Genomic DNA, 21,268 nt, shown 5'->3' on the forward strand with positions numbered 1-21,268 from the left:
TTGTGTTATAATTTATAATGTACGTTTGTAGACAAAATGCCGTGTACGGTGCTAAAGACTCATGAATATACTGTACTGTGGTGGATTGTATTAAGTCATGTATCAAATACCTTGGAAAATGCACGTCGAAATTACAACAAGAAATAGGCTTGAAAAAAACAGATTGTTTTCTACATTATTTGGTAAATATTTAATGTAGATTTAGTTTCATTGAGGACTTTTTCAACCAACTCACCTCATGCAAAATATTTGATATAAAAAAAAACATTGTTATTTCGTTTAACTGTAGCCTGTTTTTCATTTTGCAAGTTCAACGAAGCAGCAACTGCACGCATATCTTTTATAGCAGCAAGTCACTGCTTGCGTTGTCTTCACAAACTGTAATTACTGTGGTCATTGGAATTTTCCTATTGAAGCTCATCAATGTACAGAAATCAAGTTTGTGCATATACAAAAAGCACATTTCTGTCATATGCAGAATTGAAGTGCTGACCTTAAGACGATAGGGGACATATATCACAACCTTCCCTATTTCTGCGTTGTCACCCAGAATGACGCGTTCAAGGCTGGTGACAAGGACCGTGCATTATTCAAGTGGACACAAAAACGGGTCATCTGAGGGTGTTTGAATATATTTTTGGGTTCAGCAACCACCAATACGGTAACGGTCAAATGAGTGCATCAGGCAGAAAAAAGGTGAGCAATGTAAATTAGCTGCCAGATCGCTATCATACATTTTTCATGCACAATCAGTTGGACGTGAGAAAAAATCCTGCATGTTCGCGCTTGCGAACATGCAGGATTGTTGATTGTCTTGATTGGTATCGCCAATCAAGACATCTTAATGATGATCTATTGCATTTGATCTATTCATTACATTTTAAAAAACAAAGAAATCAGTGGTTATCGAATAAAGGTGACATAAAAACAAAGGGCAATTACAAACACTGATTCATATACTTTATTTAGCTAAACAGATGACACGTATTTCACAAGCACACACTACATTTCTACAGCATACAGTAGCTCGCAAATTGACAATTAAAACATGTCAACTATAAACATAAATTTATGGAATTCACATGCACCAGTGTATCATTATATATTGTAACCCAAAAATTATTACTGTGAAGTATAGTGACACTAATAGTACACCATCAACATTGTCACCATAATTTACAACTATTTCCGCAGTGCCAAGTAAATTAAGATGGCTTATAATTAACTGCAAATAGTGCGCCATATAATACGTGATGTTGTTGCACGCATATTTTGTTTATAACAAGAAGCAGTAGTCATTAACAGTAGCAGTGCATACAAAAGGCACAACATTTTACGGCACAACAGGAATTGGGCAATATCCAAACTACTGAATGTTCCAATTTAAAAGTACTTTCTATGCATAAAACACAAATGCCATATACGAATGTGCAACATGTTGCTGAGGAAGAAAAAAACACCACACGAGTTCTTCCTTTAAATTTCATTAAAATAATTCACATTAAACGACTCATTCAATCAGTTAGGATACAAATGATAGGGTTATTAAATGCTCAACATACATTTAATTCAATTGGGAGAACATATTTGAACAGAAATATGTACCGGTTAAGTTCTATATATTATATTGTTTTAAATTCATTTCAGAAAGGCATTTTAACAATATATACAAGCTTCATTTAAACGGCATTATTGTTCATAAAGTATCCGGGGCAAAACAGGAACAAATGTGTATTTCATCAGAAAAATGGCCAATTTCATCATTTAAAAACATACTGTGCGGTACTTGCAAAAAAAAGTAGAAAAATCCAAATAAAAAATACTTTTTTCCACATTTTACAGTACTAATCTTATCTCAAGGTTTCACTTTAATTAATGAGAGAAACATGTCACTCAGCTTTCAAACCCATTATTAAAATGACTGTTTTCTGATTACACGATTTGTTTATTTAAAGAAAAAAATCGTGGAGCAGACCCGAGTTAAGTTTGGTCAAAAAAAAGTTGGTGACAAAGAACAATGAAAGTATATTATCCACATTAAGAGTGACACTCACGTACCCAGGGAATAAGCGATTGAGGAATTGTGTTACATCGATTTTGACAATGATGGCTCATATGCTTGATAACCGCCTATTAATTGTAATTAAGCCAGCTCGTTATATTTAATGTAGTTCAAGGTCTGGTTCTCAAAGAACAATTGTACAATTCAAGAAATAAACAAGCACATGTTCGTGTAATGCACAGGTTTAAATGATTACATCACTATAAGCAGCCTCAGTTTCATTTTTGCTTTCCCATGCTTCAACACGAGTGCCTCGATTTATTATTTATTTTAGTTTTATCTTGCATTTCCAGCTTCATAATACGGTACATAATTACTTCATTGCAATTGCTTATAAATAAAACATGTCCAGTGACAGTGTCGAATTACACTATCTTTGTGGATGCGGAACTTATTTTTATTCATCAGTCCGTTTTCTATTTGTAAAATTTTGTCATTGATCAACGCCCAAATAAAAGTATCGCCATTGCATGCCTCATTCCATATTGGGAGTATACATTATATACTTTAAAATCTGATCAAGAATTAACAGACGTTCAGATCTAGGCCTGCGGTCTGAATATATTTACAGGATACACGAGGATTTTGGCCGACTGGACACTGGAATATCAAGTCATAGCCAAAATGTTTTAAGTTTAAAAATTACTCAAGTCATGAATTAATTTGTTAACAAATGTGACCATGTAATTAAAGCTTGAGGCAGTAATTTATATGGAAGCAGTAATTTATATGGAAAGTCAGCGACATGCACTTACAATTAATTACCCAGCGTATATATTGGCCGACTACTTTTTTTGTGTAACAGTTTTGCATTTAGTTTACTAGGACACGATTTTTTTTCAACTCAATTTTTTTTCCAATTTTTGTGCAATGTCTGCTCTTTAGAAGATAACAGAGAAAACAATTTGCCAATGGGATATTCTGACCAAAAACATCAATTAACTCCAGATTTATTCTGAAGCACCATATGGTGTGACAGTATGTTACAAAATAAACTGCAGTAACCGATTCTCAAACGCTTCTTGATGGCTCCTCACACACTTACTCACGAGAATGATTCTTCAGACACCCACAAACGTTGCCTACATAACCACCGTTCAGCACACTGGCAAACCAACAATCGATTTGCATAATTTACCGTACTTTTCAATGGTTATATGCCACGTTCAGGAATGGCAGTTTCTGACAAAACTCTTCTTGTGGTACAACCTGTGCACAGTAACGTACTACAATGTAGACCTAATTTACACGTAATAATCGGCACTTAAATGAATAATGAACTGCAAAATGTGCAAATATCTTTTTCCCTTCGACAGATGCTGAGGGTCATGATTTACCTTTTGAATAACACTGCACATATAACCCATGGAACGCTATTGCTACGAGCGATGCTAGCGTACTACATTGCACAAACAAAAGCCTTGTGTCACGACTTACCACTTATATCAAGTGGATCCACACGTGTGCATGAATAAACTTTTTTTTACATTCACAAAATAGTAAGCAAAAATAAGCAGAAAAATTCAGTGTTGCATGCTTGATTATTTTCACACAAGTACATTTTTACACAAGTGATCGCTTGGCTATGTCATGTACGGTACAATTAGATGTACATTTGAAATTGTACTGTACATTTTTGGCTTACAGAAACGACCATTTCAAGATGTGTACGGTACTTTAGTATTTAAGTGCTCTTCCATAACGACTGCGATGTTGTTAGCGGTGAAAGGTTGAGCACACGTTTTGTTTTCACGAAAAGAAAAGTGAATATTTAGGCGTGCACAGCTTCAGCAACACCAAAATCTGAAAATAAATCATGCTTCACATTTCTAAGTTATTTATTGCCTGTTAAAAATGTTTTTTTAAAGCAATTTGTGATGCATCTTAATAATATAAATAAGCAGCAGCAACCCCATGTGTTGTAACACACAAGTTTAAATATTTCATTCACATGAAAAATAGGTATTACTTTATTGTTAGGCCAAAGAAACAGCACCAAACTTAAAATTGCATGCTTATTCTATCTTTTGTAAAAATAAGAGAAATTGGATGTTTGTATAATTATAAGCAAAATATATGGTGCTTTAATTTATTTAACACACGAGTATATCTTGTGAAAACTGTACCGCTAATATTTCCCGCACCCCCGATTAGTACGGTTGGCTATGTACAGTGTGAAAGAAGTTCAACATACGATACATATATATTAGTTAACCTAGCATTGAATGCTTAACCATGCATTCTATTAAGCAATGGCATTTAAAAATATCATCCCTTTTAACAAAAGCCCTCAATGTAATCAATTCCAACTGTATATTCCACCAAAAACTTCAAGTACCTTGTTAGTGATAGCGGGCAGCCACTCATAAATCATCAATCTTAACAATGCTGAAATAGGGATTTTTAAAGGTTAGAAACTACTTGGGAACAATAAAATGCATTTATTTTAATGGGAAAAGTCAGTGATAATTTTATTTAAAAATAAAATTGCTGCATATAATTATCCTTATTTCCAAACTTAATTTTAAAGTAGTTTTTTTCTAATTAGGTTTGCTTTATCACATTTAGGTGAAGGTACATTTAACCCTCATACGACTTCCTTAAAATCTTCCCCAAAACCTTCCCCTTTTTACAATATTTTAAACAGGCTATAAAATAACCAATCATGTCCAGTTATATAATTTGCACATTAAACTTAAATTAAAATCTTGGATTATTGCATCGTTAACTGTAACTTAAGCACTTAATGGTTGCTAAATAATTTAACATCAAAGTAAGATGAAGCAGAGATCGGGTGTATGAGTAACAGATAATACTGTGGGGACTCGGCAGAAGAAGCCTTCTGATGTAACAATCCAATATTTGATAAAGCATGCAGAGGCTGTCAATGACATTTGGCATTATGGAGTAGCCAATACCTCCACAAATCAAACGCGATGAAGTGCTGACACGCACAAAATAGAAACAAACTCGCAACTGTTTAAGCACACAAAACAGAAACACCTCGCTCAGGACAAACGAGTGGTAATGGATGCAATCAACCATAACCGTTGTAAAAATGAGGCAGGAGTGGAACTTTATCATTATCATTTCTATATCCGAATTTGAAACAGATGTAAAAAAAATATGATAAAGATAGCAATTACAGGATTTGGTATTGTGCACATTCATTTGCAATGCGTCCACTGTAAAATGTCTGTGCAACTTTTGTATACACTCTGTGAATTTCCATGCACGTTATGGACAGTACAGAACAGAATAATCATCATGAGAACACATTTTTATGATTAACCTCAATAGGTACATTTCTGCTCAATCATACACTTGCCCATTAGTGTAGCAAACACATATGTGGCTTTCATAAAAATGTTCAAAGCTAATATAAGCTCACTTTTAGATAACTTAAAGGGTAATTGCAGCTCACAGAAGTAACCGCATTTGCAGCATTGGCCAATGCAACCTCATTTTTATACTTTCATAGACAGAGTCTTAATACTACGACCAATAAATTGCAACCCAAGCCAAATCCCAATAACATTATTTTCCAACACTCAGTATGCAGGCGTAGCGAATGTGTTTGCGGTAGGCACTGCTTGGGAGAAGGGAGGCTTGCTGTAAGCCTCCTCGCCCTCCACCCCACTGCCGGTGGCGTAGGGCGGCGTCGGCACCGGCATGATGTTGTCGCCGTCAGCGATGCCGGCCCCACCGTCCCCGAACGGTGAAGAGAACGCCGCGTCGGCACCCAGACGGAACCTCCGCAATGCCAGGAAGGCGATCCCACTCTGTTGCGCGCCAGAGATCCACGTGGAAATGCCACACCCCCACCCCCCCACCCCAAGGCACGTTGCCACCAAAAGGTGCGAGCGTGCACGGTCACCATTTACAGGCGATTGGGAGAACATTTTGGGCACGCCAGGGGATGTCGAGGGCCGGGGTTAGGCAGGGTTAAAAAAACACACAGGATACAAGTTACCTAGATGATTGTGAAGCAAGGGAACGGTTAGTTGTCACAAATGCTGACACTAATACTCTTACGTAGTTCTGGTGACATGTTAAGCAAAGCTTTCAAAAACATTTAAATGCACAATAAGGAACTCCAAATCCTTGTCTCTAGTAAATATCAGTTTGCATTAATTTCTGGAAAAGTTAATTGTTTTATATCGTACCTCTGAGGTTATAAAAGAAAATCAAATATTATCGCATCTCATAGTAAAATAAGTATTTAATTAGTTGGTGTTTACAGGTATTTCAATTGGCTCTAATTACTACAATCTACGACTTAGGTGTAGTAGTCACGGATATTGTAGCAAAGCTTACATTACAAAACATTAATTGGATAATCATCACCAGCATCACAAGGCTATCTTAAAGGTGCTATTTTTTGCAGACAATTAGTTCGCATGAGTTTCACATTAGGGGCGATGTTGCCAGGTGGCTTTACCCAATTAAAAGCCAATTGCGAGTAATTTCAAATTCGACAAAAGTTTGGCCTGTGACACCGGCACATACTGGGTCTACTCTTTTTCGAATAACAATTATGGGATCATTAATATCCACTGAAAAGCAGACAGCCTGGTATTTTTTTTGGTTAATACACCTAGGGTACGAATCAGGGCAGCTGCTGAAGTCGAACTGCAAGCCCATATCTGTCAACCCATACGGTTTACCCGTATTCTTGTACAGGGAAATTGAGTTTTCACTTCCATTCGGTGTACGGCCGTTTCAATACGGGCAAAACAACGTTTTGTCTATTTGTTTGTTTCTCCCTTGTAATGGGACTTTGTAGGATGAACTTTGAGATTTAAAAGCGGCATGGGGTGACCAATAAGGTCTGAATTTGTCTGTAATAAGGTAGGCACTGACAAGGGGTTGACAGGTATGTGAGCCTCTGCAAGAAGTGGCAAGCGCGCTGCCGCCCGGCCACACAAAGGAACTCTGTTCCGTACGTTGTCTCTCGTAGTTAACAGATTGTGTACATTTCGTAAAATAGGAAAAAAAACATTAAGAAGTATTTTTAAAGTGTCCTAATGGCTCTAATGATCTTTATTTTCCTAAAAAAAACATGCATGGCAAGTTTAGTGTTGACCTAAAGTTAAACCATTTCAGAGAAAAATCAGTCTGACAGATTCAATTATGGTACTCGACTGAAAGGTGTTTCAGTCAGTGGTTCTCAACATGTTTCAAATCGAAATTAATTAATTACATTTCATGTTTATTTTCATGTACTGGAGAATATAAGTGAATCTCCCTCATAAGTCAATAAAAGATAACTTGCAAAACCTTTACTTGAAAAGGATCAAAATTAAAGTCTATCCAAAGGTATCAGGTTGAAAACCACATGTGTGAATTCTAAAACAGAGGATGAGCACGAAGAATAGCAAGCAGATTTAAGATATATAAGCATATAAATGGTTATAAATGCATTCTAAACAAGCCCTGACAGAAGCCTGGCCCGAGTCTCCTCAGAGTAACCAATGTGCTTAAACCTGCCCAGTGCAAACAATGATTGGTAAGCCTGGAGTGTGGTACAATAACACAGGACAAAAAAGTTGAAAATCATAAATGGAGCACAAAGAGTGGAACGCACGACAGAGTTAACATATGCAAAGTATATTGCGTAACATAATGATTAGTGCAGTTGAACACAATAAGGACTGCATCGCAAGATTCTGTCACGATTGTGTCTGGTAGCACGCAAGAGTAAATGGATGCACTAATGGAGTGTTTGTTAGGGTACTACTGTCGGTTATGGATTGGAAAAAGTGGTGCTGTTTGTTTTCTACTTTGCCATATTGTCAACACTGAAAATTATTCACGTCCTCAATACATTTTCAACCATTAGGCCATTTTACAAGGCTATTGTGCAAATGCAGGTGATTATTAAAACAGCATTCAAGGTAAGTGAAAATAAACCAGATTTTTTATAAAATAAAAAATAGTTTTATTTTACTTTCTTTTATGTTTGATTTACTATACAGTATTTATTACTTGCAAATGTACAATATTTTTTCTTGTTTATGTTTAACAATGCTTCCCTTTTTTGTTGAACCATAATAGATTTTTTTACACCAAGTTCTGAGATACAAACAAATCGACTTATGAACAGGTCTCAGGAACATAATCCATTCAAAAGTCGAGAACTGCCTGTATTGATGGAAACTGGATATTGAAGCAGCAATTGTAACCTCGGTTTCTCAGGTGTGACACTCCTTGTTTAAGCAACTTTATCATACAAGGTTAGAATTCGTTGTTGTAGACAAAATGGTCTTTCTCAGCCATTTGAAAGTAGCTGCTACAAAATCATGCGCTCTACTGCAAAGCCTTGGCTGTGGCATCCCTTAAGCAGGCTCGTGAGCTATTTTGAGATTCTCAAAGGGAACTGTGAAATACAACATAGGTATGACAGAAATCATTTTGACCTGCCTGATCTCTTCTCCAGTCGAAGCAGTTGGCCACACCATTAACAGCACATATGCACTTATTTTGGAATTACTATTGATTTGGTAGAGTGATACCACTCAATGGATTTGTTATATTTATGTTTTTAAACAGCTTTTTAGAATCGTGGTTTTCAAACTGATAACTTGAGAGATAAACCAGTCCTAATATATGGAGTGTTCAGGGCGCATTTATTCCTGGCAGTGAAATAACATTGCACGCACAAGTAAAATGAAACAATATGGGTAAATTATAACCAATTATTGTATGAAATGTAGCAGTTCTTACTATAAAATAAGCAAGCATTTACCATTCTTACTTCCTGCATTTCCAATTACACGTCGGGAAAGTTGTTGCTGGCATAGACGTAACCAATCATGTTACAATTAACAATGAACACCCATGTAGGCTGGTTCTCCTTCAAGGGATAGTTAGCAATGCCACATGTCATAGAAGTGTTGCTTTATTCGGTGCTTCGATTTTAAAATTACTCAAACATTCATTTGCATGTGTGTGCAGGTCTGCGCCAAAACAATCCGAGCATTTCACTGACGGTTAAATGCAAGGTCCTCACCCAAGAGATGATGGAGAAGAAGCAAAAGGCGATGGTAGCGCGAGCACTGTCTGCTCCAATTCCATTGGGAACCTTGCTGTCGGGTGTTTCTCGCCACTGGTTTGTCAGGAGGCAGAAGCCCACAAACCACATGAAGGCCCAGAAAGCTGAACACAACATACGGGAATGGAAACACGCGCGTACTTAAGGACATGACACCAACATAAGCGTCAGATGTTTTTCTTCTTCTAAATGCACCCTTATCCTTGTCTATTTTGACAATGGAAATGTTTACTTCTCTATTCTCCATGAGCAATGTTAAACTGTTGTAATACCGCACCCATGGTACTGAGCTGTGCATTAAAGCCGATATAAATATGAAAAGGAGGACTAATGTCTCTGTGTACACAGGAGATGTTTTCTATGCTCAAAAAGGCTTGGTGAACGAAAGCACAAATTAGGAGTGTTTCACCAACAGTGTTTTTGTATTGCTCATACTGGCCTTTAATTGTGTACACTTAGTGAAACTACTGACATGTGCACCACGACCCACATCCCTGAAAATTGCTTGGAAACCACTGTACAATTAATATTTCAAGAGTATTCAATAACACATTTCCATGGACAGTTTCAATAGCCTCTCCATCAAACAAAACATCCTTGTGCATTTGAGCGTTCGAACAATAATATACACTATGCGCGTTCAATCCAACGAATGCTTTATTCAATGGCGTCTTAATAACCTTCAGGCGACGGATAGCACTGGAAAAGCGTTAAATGGACATCTAGCTCAGAAGACACCGACCGGAGAAAGCCAGGTCGGCCAGTACTGCGCGCTTGCGATCCTTGACGCTGCTGATCTGCGGGAAGTAGGCATCGAGCGCCAGGAAAGCCACGCAGGCGAAGAACGCCACCACGCCGATCGTGATGCCGTAGCGGCACGCATCCCCATTGCCGTTGAAGATGCAGTGCAGCTTGGAGCCTTGGTTGTTTGTGTAGCCCTCGTTGACAATGCAGCCAAACACCACGATGGAGAAGAACTGCAGAACGAAATGAACGCGGAATTCAAAGTTAAAAAAAAAATGTCACAGGTGGTTTCACTCGGCTCAAACACGTGTGTGTGGGGGGGTGTGTGTCAGTGTTTGTAGCTGTGAGCCAGTATATGAAATTAAACATCGTCTGAAATGGGTGCGAGTCCTTCCATATGATAACCAGTGTTGACTTACCAAATAAAGGTACTTATTTTGTATTAACCCTGAAGGAATAAACAGCTATGTCGAGCCCAGATGGGGAAATGCACAACCTCACTGAGCCATGCTCTGCATCCCACCTCCAGTAGGTTTCACAATATAGTGATATTCTTAATTTTTTTTTTATATATAAAAGTGTGGTCATACAGTGTTTACTGAATATATAGTTACTAGATATATATATAGCATCTTGCCATTAATTTCTATTATACATAAATATATGAACACAAATACAGTTTGGTAAATAAGGATAGTCCACTGGTCATTATTACATTTATTTTTAAACACACGATTTGATTTACTGCAATATATTCCATTAAAGTCGTAATGAAATTACAATCACAATATCTTACCTATATAATGCTATCAACAGGACTGGCGAAAGTACTACCATTAGTTGATTATAAAAAAAAATGGTAATGTCGCCAACAAGTAGTGTAGAATACCAAATATACAGTACTATTTAAACAAGTGTGAATACATATTCTTGGTTCTTTCGGTAAAAACACGTATAACGAAAACAATAAAATAATAAAAATATAAAACGTATACAAACACAGAGACAATTTCAACCGAGAAGATGGATTCTGGCTTAGCAATCATTGGAAGGATTTGATAAAACATTTCGGGTCTTGATTGTTCACGCTTACGGTGGCTTTCAGACCGCATCCATTATTTTCGTCTCCCCCCTCCTCTTTTCCGAACATAGATGGACTCGTCCATCTGAACAAACTGTCAAATCGCGCTCCGTGGTGCTAACGTTAAAAATAACCGCCACTTTTTTCAATTTTTCTTGCTGTGGTTTTCACACCTGATGATGATTGCTTGTGTTGCAGTCGAAACGTGGTGAGAATTTTATTGTTTTATACATTTTTTATTTTATTGTTTCCCTTATACGTGACTTTACCGAAAGAACCAAGAATATGAATGTCTGCAGTCACGAAAGCTTTAAATCAAAAGTGTGAATACAGTATAAACATGAGCTCTTTCAACATGTAATTGTATTATCGTAACATACTGTGCCATTTTAAACATATTAAAGCTGTTGTTGGCTGAATGTCTTTCATTTAATTAAAAGTGGAATGACACCAGTAGAAAGTGTCAACGTCCCTTCATAAACTTGTACAGCTAGGATGCTATAAGGCAAGTCACTGCTCACGAGATCTGATATGTAATTTATGTCAATACTGCAAGAATTGCTGCACTTATTAACCATTATTTTCTAACTAAATCATACATTAACTTGGAGTGAGAACCATGGCTGTTTAGCATACAATCCTAATCTATATGGCCTTCTAAAGTATAGTGGGAAGCATGAAGTCTCAATTGTAAGCTTACATTGTCATATTTTGTGAATGTTTGTTCCACATTCAAATATCTTACGCATTTTACATTATTAACCAACGATTAATCTAAGGTACAGGCACTCCCTCCACCACTTTGGGGTATCACTTTATTGTGACAATGCCTTTAATTGTGTGTGCTTCGGGCCTTCTGTGTCAATGCTTCCTGAAATCCGAAATGTTTTACATCACAAGAGTAGTTTAATTTACTGCTAGAGTTGAACTTACAATAACAACACCATCTGCATACGAACGCAGACATTCTTTCCTATTCTACATGAAACTGAAAATATAAATCAAGAATTGTGACAAAAAAGATAAACAGATGAGCCAACGACCTTGGCTGAACCTACTCTTTACTGAGAACCATTCACAAAGGTCTCATTCTATAGCATTGCCATTTTGGTCTGCAAAAAAATCTTTAAGTATCTGTAAAATGTGTATTTAGCCCATGTTCTTTCGTCTCTATCTATATAACCACACATACTGTATAACACAATAATGACCACATACTACATTAATAGCAGCCCTATGTTTCAATAGGATTAGATTTTTTATTATCTCCAGGTTCTAAAGCAGTGTTAAGTCAAGGTAGGACATGCCAACATATATGAAGCAATCTAGATAAAACTCCATTATGCACACGCAAATAAGAACTGTTCATGATAAAATAATTTCACGTTCAATTTGCCTTCCAATGCACTTACATTCAGTGTTGCAATATGCCTCATATATGCCATGTCCTTATTAATAGTCCCACATATTAGACATTTGGATTCTAAATAAATTTTCTTGACATGCACGACCTCATGGAGCAGTAAAAATAAAATGTTACATATTGTCCTAGACACCAAATACATTGTACCAAAGGCTCAGAACGAACTTATTTCTTCTATAATAACAGGATTGGGAAAATATAACGTAACATTGAAATGCGAAAAGGATTTACATTGACGTGGCTGTGGTGTTATTTACATACATTTTCTGCAGTCTTATGTGGAAGTATTTTACACTGTTACTCTACAAGATATAAACACACCAATGACATACATTAATAGATCCAATACACACTCCTACGATGCAGGACACACTGGTATAGATATAATTATATGTTTATTGGTCAGGATTTTCCTCAATTTGTAAAATTATGTTTATTACCATCCATTTTAACGAGCCAAAGAAACCAGGTTCAGAGCAAAAAAATTGCGTTTTGGAAAAATAATTCCAGGAAGTGTTAACAGTTAGAATGTTAAATTTTGATTTAAAACTTTCGTAACTGCAGGGATTCATATTCTTGTTCTTTCGGTAAAGTCACGTAGAAGGGAAACAATAAAATAATAAAAATATAGTTAGAATGTTGTCCACAATTCTGGGATTAACATAATTTACGTGATCACATATTGTTAACATGACAATGTGTTTGTTTATACTTCCAATGTACAGTAACCCGTTTTATTGGAGTATGCAGCAGTTTTATCTTCTACTTTCACAAATTTAGAGGATGTGCAACAAATATACCCACTGTCATTACTGTATGTATTAATCTTATCGCAAACATACCAACACAACTGTGTTAATTTTAATGAGCAGTGTATAACAAACTAGATAACAGCACAATTACTGATTGAAACATGAAATAGTTTGTATTTAACTCGAGAACAGTATTTCAGTGGAATCAATGAAACACTAACAGTACATAGTATACCACTTACGTACATTTTCCCCAGGATATGCTTTGTAAATGCCACATCAGATTAAGCCATGCATGTTCTGGTAGCTGTTAATGTGTGTAATATTATTACAATAAATCGATACCATGCCTTTTATACTAGAGAACAGAAGGTATTTCACTGGCTAATCTGATTGTAAATTGATATATTCAATCACCCTCTCCTCCGAATTAAACAAAATCCTTCAATTTGCCCAGCCGATAACTTAAGCAATACAAGATATGATTTATATATAAAAAAATACACCGAGTAATAGACTTGACGCATGCACATGCATGTAATCACACCCTAAAGGGATTAGGTATACGAGTGTCTGCAAGTGAGCATCAATGCTTGCTGACAGCAAGTTATTGCTGCAGGTTCTTCGATTACACAATCCCAGAGGATGTCCGTGTTTCAGGTCAACCTGACATTACTTAGGACGACCAAATATCCTATGCCACTCCCAAATAAATGCAATATATGCATGTTACTGTAATTAGTTTGAAATAAGGGATGCATTTCATATTCAACAGTTCATTGGTATTAAGAAAAAGGCTTAATTTAGTTGTCTGCACAACTTAAAAGTCCAATCATCTGCAGCTACAGTAATGTCTGCAGATGCTGTTCATATGCACTTTACATACTATAGACTACCACTTAATAACATGTATTAAGACTCAGTGAGGCTCTCCTGGATTACAACAAGTACAATCATTTCTACAAGGGAAGTATACAGGGTGTTTTAAAAATATGTTTGTATATGTGGATAGCCTCATGCACGAATCTCTCATGGTAGCCAGATGGCTTGCAAATAACATCTGTCTTGGAGAAGTCAATGTCATGTGAGCCTACTAAATTATAACAGTGATCTGCCATGGCCGAGGTGTTGGTCCTACCGTGTTTCAGGTCTGCTTTGTGTTCACGAATACGGTCCGAAACATGTCGTTTGGTTTCTCCAATGTAACTACTACCACAGAGGCAACTTAGTTTGTAGACGCCAAGGTACTGTATGTCCGGAATCACATATTTTACAGACGGAACCAGATCACGGATTTTATGTAATGTGTTGAATCGGACCTGGATCTTGTGTTTATTCAAGATTTTGGAGATCTTTTTTGTGATCCCCGCAATGTAGGGTAAAGTGATGGTTTTGAAAGGCTCCTCAAGAGGTTCCTTCTTCATGTTTGGAGTGATAGCTTTACGGATTGTGTAGTCGGAATAACTATTAGCCTTAAGAGCTTGGTGTACGTGCTGGAGTTCACTGGCTATGTGTTCCTGGTCGGATATGCATTTCTATTTATTTATTTTATTGTTTCCCTTCTACGTGACTTTACCGAAAGAACCAAGAATATAATTGTAACATGTTCCCATCGTGAAATACTGCTTTTAAATTGTATGTCAAATTGTATAGGTATTTGTCAAATAATTACTGGGTGAAGGTCTCCTCAGGCCATGTCGGTTATGGGGGTTGTTTTTATCCTACTTCACCATGTTGGTGAGTACAGATTGGTGGATTGGTTCAGATATCACTCTCCACTGACGTTAGCTGTTGTCAGGAATGGAACTGTATCGCGTAGTGCCTGGACCTCTGCACCATCACTCCAAGTCCTTACGAACCCAAACACCAAAATATTAATCTCTTACTACAGTTACTACTGGTGGCGAGATGTTAATTGCCTCTCCTGGTCCGCAGGAGGTCGTGGGTTCAATCCTGACCCTGACGCCTGTACATTTAGAAATTGCATGTTCTCCCCGTGGTAATGTGGCTTTTTCTTCAGGTTCTCCAGTTTTTACCTCGACATTTAGAAACATGCGTTTAGATAATTATTTGGCTGCTAAAAAAATTCCACGTGAAAGACATTTCTTTGAGCTATCATTTGTGGCAAGATCGCTTTGAAATAGAGAAGCGACCTGTACAGTAAACTTTTTTTTCCAAGTAAAAATGAGTTTTGGTCGATATAGCTCAGAGGGCCTTACCTGGTATGACAAAACGTTTTAGTTTTAGAATGTAAAAACTAATTACTGTACTCCAAAATATTTGTATTTTACTTCCCTGTAAAAACTGAGATTGGTAGCCTTTACACTGAACCAGCTGAGTGCTCACTGAAAATAACTACTGTACTCTGTATATGTGCATCTTTAAGTCATATGATTTAAACTTAATAATTCAGAATTCTTTTAGAGAATGTAAATAGCAAAATAAATAAACAGACAATGGCCCCTTCCCATATTTGTCTGTCCACATAAACAAACAAAAGTATATTTTACACATCCTTTCAGCTGAACATCCTTCTGGAAGTGTACCTTTTAATTAGAATTAGGTTAATAAAAGCTAAATCTGGCCCGTTTTATTTCATCAGTACCATCAGGCTTGCTTAAACTGATACTGGTGAATTGCTGATGTTTAAGGGACGTTTTTTTGTTACAAGCGGTAGTTTGACCTAAAGCTATATAATACATAACGTACTTTACACTATTGAGCCAAGAATGTCCGTGTCCCGCGTGTGACGTCACTCTACGTCGACCAGCACCCATCATTAATAATCATGAACAGGTGACATCCTCCAAATGGGCACCCCCCCTCCATTAATACAATTAGCGGGTGACGTCACTCCACATGGGGGGCCGAGGTGCCTCCTCCCCCCTCCTCGGCGTCAACTTATAACCCTCACTACAAAGGTAGAACCCTCACGTCACGCGATTGATACATAGAAGTAAAATGTCATGATGAACAAGGGATTATAACCTTTAAATGAAATAAGTCTGTGTCACCGCGGCCTTACAAATTGCACACGAATTGATGCAATATCACGTCGTGGTCTGCTTTTTGCTTGCAAGTTTCAGATTGACTGAAATACACCGGTCCTTGGATGGACAAAAGGTTAGTTTCTCATTACGATCTCCCAACCGACCCCTCATTTCCAATAAGTTTCCTCTGATCACCAATCCGATTTGAAATTTCTCCACCTTCAAATACCGACATCAGCTCCCCCCTGTGACAGATCACCAATGAGTCAACTCACGAGCCATTTGTACTCATGAGCCGTTAGACCTGGTGTGTATATTTATTTCAAAATAGTTTGCCTCTTGGTATTCCTTACACAAGGAAAAACTTCTGCTCAAAACCCCCAAATGTAGAGGTTTTAGGCTCCATCCTTGGCCGCTTGATTTCTCGCTAAATTTCCTCCTGCTTGGCAAATAGTCATCCCCAGTTTTAATGCCAACCATCACTTCTATGGTGTTGTCACCCGGCTATACATTGCTATCGATTCCAGTAACCCAACCTTTAAGAACACTCTGAAATACTGCCTTGATACTGTCTCATTTTGGATTGATTCTAACTTCCTCAAAATAAATAGTTCCTAAACGTTGGGCATGACTTAAACGTTCACACCCAGCAGAGTACAGTGTGAGCATGCATCTCCTACACCTTTAACATGTTATTGAATCCGAAGCACTCATTCCATTTCCACACATCTCAAATCTGCAGGACCAGCTTCCGCATAGGACCATAATCAACGCCTTCATTACATCAACTACTGGAACCTTCTCATCCACACCCCTCAGCAAACTCCAGATGATGCCGTTGCAAGACTCTACCGCAACTGTGACATCACCACAATACTCGAATTCTTCCACTGGCTGTCAAACCAGTCTCACATCAAATTCAAGATCACCCTCACCATCTTCAAGAACCTCCATGAACCTGGGCCTGCCAACATGTCCCGTCCTATCTCACTCGAATCCCTTCCGAGCCCTCTCCATTCCAGCAACCAAGCAACCCTCACTCATTTGGATGTTACTCATCTCCACTCCTTTGCTCAACGTTTTCTGGAACTACCCTGTCATCCGTGCTGTCGACTCGCCTGCCCATGTTCCAGTCCAGGCTTCCTTATTGTCTGAAATTGAATGGCTGACTATATATGAAACAAATGTTCACTATTTTTTCACAGCATTCTGAACGTTTGTTGCATTTGAACGCTGTATAAATCCCATCTGTATTGTACAGACATGTGCATTAGTGGTGTATGGTCTCGGCTCATCACCTTCAACAAAGTGCCATATGCGATACATATTTGCATTTATACGGGGCTTACCATATATAACACTATGTAACACCATTTTTGTTCCTGGGCAGTAAATGTTATTGGCAATTATTCCCCACAAACTTTGCTTTTGTGACCAGGACAGTGATATTGAGAAATTTACCTATTTTCAATAATACGGGCGAATTTGTGTCGTTTCGTTCACATAAAGTCAGAAAAAACATATGAATCAAAATTAACATGCATTTATACTAAAGTAATATACAAATGACTACGAAATATTTATAAGTGAGCAGTTTTTCGAGATTTATGATTAACTGCAAATCACTTTCACGAATCAGCCCCTAAATGTAGTCTCCCATCATGTTCTCGTTATACTGTAGCGGCGTTCAAAGTCCAGTATATCCTGGTGGAAGCGCTCGCCTTGCTCCTCCGAGTACGCTCCCATGTTCTCCTTGAATTTATCAAGATGAGCATCAAGGATATGTTACTTTGAAGGACATCCTACAGCCCATTGTGCCGTAGTTCTTCACCAGAGCCTCAACCAGCTCTACATAGTTTTCGACCTTGTGATTGCGCAGTAAGCCACGGACCACTGCGACAAAGCTGTCCCAAGCCGCTTTCTCCTCACTAGTGAGCTTCTTGGGGAATTCATTGCACTCCAGGATCTTCTTTTATCTGTGGTCTGACGAAGACACCGGCTTTGACCTTTGCGTCAGACAGTTTAGGGAAGAAGTCTTGAAGGAACTTGAAGACTGCAGACTCCTTATCGACAGCTCTGACAAATTGTTTCGTAAGGCCAAATTTTACGTGCAGTGGTGGCATCGGCACCTTCCTGGGGTCCACCAGTGGCTCCCACTTGACATTGTTCCTCCCCACAGAGAACTCAGTCCGCTGTGGCCAGTCCCACCTGTGGTAGTACGCCTTGGTGTCCCTCCTGTCCCAAAGGCAAAGATGGCATGGAAACTTGGTAAAACCGCCTTAGAGACCCATCAGGAATGCCACCATTTTGAAGTCTCAGATGACCTCCCAGGCATACTCATCATACTTCAAGGCGTCCAGCAAGGTCTTGATGCTGTTGTAATCTTATTTGAGGTACACCGAGTGAGCCAGGGGAAGAGACGGGTACTTGTTACAAATTATGGAGCAGCACGGGTTAGAGGCTCATGGATGAGCTGTCAATGAAGAGGTGCCACTCATTCTGGTTACAGGCGATTCCGATTGCCTTGAACAGACTGGTCACATTGTGGCAGAAGCAGAGCCAATGTTGACAGGTGAAGAAGCTGCAAAAAGGTTGGTGACGCTTCCTCTGATCTGCGACTTGCACACTGTTATCCAACAAGTTCCACTGCTTGAGCCTAGACATCAATAGCTCGGCATTGGACTTGGTGAGACAAAGATCTCTGATCAAATCGCTGAGGTCTTTTTGGTTGGGGTAGTATGGGTTTCTCTCCTCAGCTCCACCTCTGAAATTGTCATCTGGATCTATGTCTTCCTCGCTTTCTGACTTGCTGCTCTCTTCTAAAGACGGCTGCTCTCTCTCCGGAGGAGTGGGTACGGGGAAGCTCATGACAGTGTGGCACCGGGGCGATGGATGACAGCAGATGCATTCTTGCCAGTCCGACGTTTGGAAGGGTCCACCATGCAGAAGCAGCATTTGCTTGAGTGGGCAGTGGGTTCCCACCAAATTCTTCACCTCTGTACGATCCTACAAAAATATATTTCTTTCACCCATGACTAATGTGTAAGTTTCTCGCAACATTTTTCATAAATGATATATTTAAATCAATAACAATTAAACTTGTAAAACATTTTAAAATAAAAAAACTTTGGCAATTAAAATGGTTTTAACAAATTTTATAACATATAATTCCGAGCAACAATTATCCATCTTACCTTCCAGAGTTGTTTTGAATTGCTCGCAGGTGAAATGAGGTGCCCAGGGTTTGTCTTAATCCCCGACAGGCATGCCGAAACACACATCTTGCAGATGCTTCCACAGATAACTTTTTCGCTCTTGTCTTGATAAATTGGCCGCAGATATCGCAAAATGAATCTGCCTGATGCTTGCAGCCTCTTGATGCCATTTCATAAAAATGCAGATATGTATCCGCTTAGGCAGCTGGAATTAAACTGAACTGGTGGGCTTAAGGCCCCTGTATTTATACTATTTATTACTGAAAAGTTATAGAATGTTCTAGAAGTTACTCCAAGTTTACTTAGCAGCTGAATCTATCTGGAATGTTCTGGAAAATAGGTCAAGTTCAAAATATTACTGTCCTGGCCACAAAATCTAAGTTTGTGGGTAATAGCCATTTTCTGTACTTTTGAGGCATAAGCAATTAGGAAATAAAACTTACTACCCAGGAAAAAGAATTTGTTACACAGTGTAATGTACAGATGTAGGTGTAATGGCGGGGTATGTTGCCCCAAACGGCTCTGATTTCATGTACAGATGTAGGTGTAATGGCGGGGTATGTTGCCCCAAACGGCTCTAATGTATATACTTTTAGGAAAGGGACAAGTAATGCCCAACCATACAGAGGGCTAAACATGTCTATAGGTAAATCTCATTGTCAATCACCTGTTGGATGAAGGCCTCCCCACACCGTGTGGATCGTGGGGTTATTTGACCATACTTCACCACATTGGTCAGTGGTGCGGGTTGGAGGTGGGCAGCACAAACATAGGGGCGTTTGGGTCCAATAAAATTATTTTTCTGAACCTACCTCTCCTCCCCGCAACAGCATATAGCATATGCGTATAATCTACATAAGGAGGAAATCAATGCAGCGATAATTATGGGCATTAGTGATGGAGGTTCTTATCCAGTTGACCACGCCCAGGATTAAATAAGATTCTGAGTCTATGCGGTATAAACACGTACATTGGTAATGTAATATATCTTTAAGACATCACCATTTACATTGAAACGCAACCCACTCGTCGATAACACTGCCTTAAAAAGCTAAAACATAACCGACGTTTCGGGCAATGGCCCTTCACAGCACATAGAGCAGGCATTACCATTGACATTCAAGCAGGGGTCTTACCCAGGTCACCCCCCCCCCTTCACCCCCGTGTTGGAAAATGTAACAAATTAGTCTGATTAATGTATTATGCGACATATACTGTAAAGATATAACGAGTGTGAGGCCATCGCCCAGTCGTGTATTAACTTAAAAAAAAGGACTAAAACATTATGCAGGGTGTAGCCGAGATCACCGCCCGCAAGGGCGAGTATTGTAAAATCAGCCATGGTCTCCACTGCTGGATGACGATGAAGCTCTCACCCAGCTGACCACCCGCAGGATGGAGTGCGGCTGCTTCATGAAGGCCACGGGGTCGAAGGCTCCTCCCGCCCGCCCGGCTCCGTACGCCGCGCCCGCCGGCACGGCCGCTCCCGTCTCGGTCGCCTCCATCTCACTCTACCTCTTCTCCTCTCCCGTCCTGCTCCTCCCTCGTTATTCTCCTCGGCTCCGCTAAGCAAGCAAGCGACAGCGGCGGCGGTGGCCCCGGGCTTTTACCGCTGTAACGTAGATCGACTGCGAAGGGGGTGGGCAGAGACCGCGCTGCTGCTCCTGCTGCTGTTGTTGTTGTGAAATCGGTGACGAATAAAAAATCGCGTTTGCGCGCTTCCCCCCTATCGGCAGACGTCGTTCGGCTGATGTTTTGTTTGACCCCGTGGGGCTCGCCGTAGCCTGGGGCAGGGGTCACTGTTTTGCATGGAGGGGGGGCGGTTTATGCGCGGCAGGGAAGGGGTGGGGGGAACGGCTCCATATCACGTGACGCGAGAGGGGGATGGGTGGGGGAAACGGCTCCATATCACGTGACGCGGGAGGGGGATGGGTGGGGGAAACGGCT

At 39.2% G+C, this 21,268-nt stretch overlaps 1 protein-coding gene across 2 annotated transcripts; it reads right to left on the bottom strand.

Moving 5' to 3' along the window:
* Positions 1-943: 943 nt before the first annotated feature.
* On the bottom strand, positions 944-21,168 carry LOC116954016 (synaptogyrin-1-like). 2 transcript variants are annotated; one of them, XM_032974406.2, is made up of 4 exons: positions 20,698-21,163; positions 9,859-10,093; positions 9,075-9,220; positions 944-5,844 (listed from the first exon to the last, which is right to left on the bottom strand). In XM_032974406.2, the coding sequence occupies exons 1-4, from the start codon at positions 20,824-20,826 to the stop codon at positions 5,614-5,616; spliced, it is 741 nt and encodes a 246-aa protein (XP_032830297.1). In that variant the 5' UTR covers positions 20,827-21,163; the 3' UTR covers positions 944-5,613. The 2 variants fall into 2 exon arrangements, with proteins under 2 accessions (XP_032830297.1, XP_032830304.1); XM_032974413.2 differs by lacking the exon at positions 944-5,844 and adding an exon at positions 5,866-7,577 and having other exon boundaries at positions 20,698-21,168.
* Between the last annotated feature and the right edge of the window lie 100 nt (positions 21,169-21,268).

This window comes from Petromyzon marinus, chromosome 3, assembly GCF_048934315.1.
Source record: "Petromyzon marinus isolate PM22_M1 ecotype Great Lakes invasive population chromosome 3, UKy_Petmar_22M1.pri1.0, whole genome shotgun sequence".
NCBI classification, from domain to species: domain Eukaryota; kingdom Metazoa; phylum Chordata; class Hyperoartia; order Petromyzontiformes; family Petromyzontidae; genus Petromyzon; species Petromyzon marinus.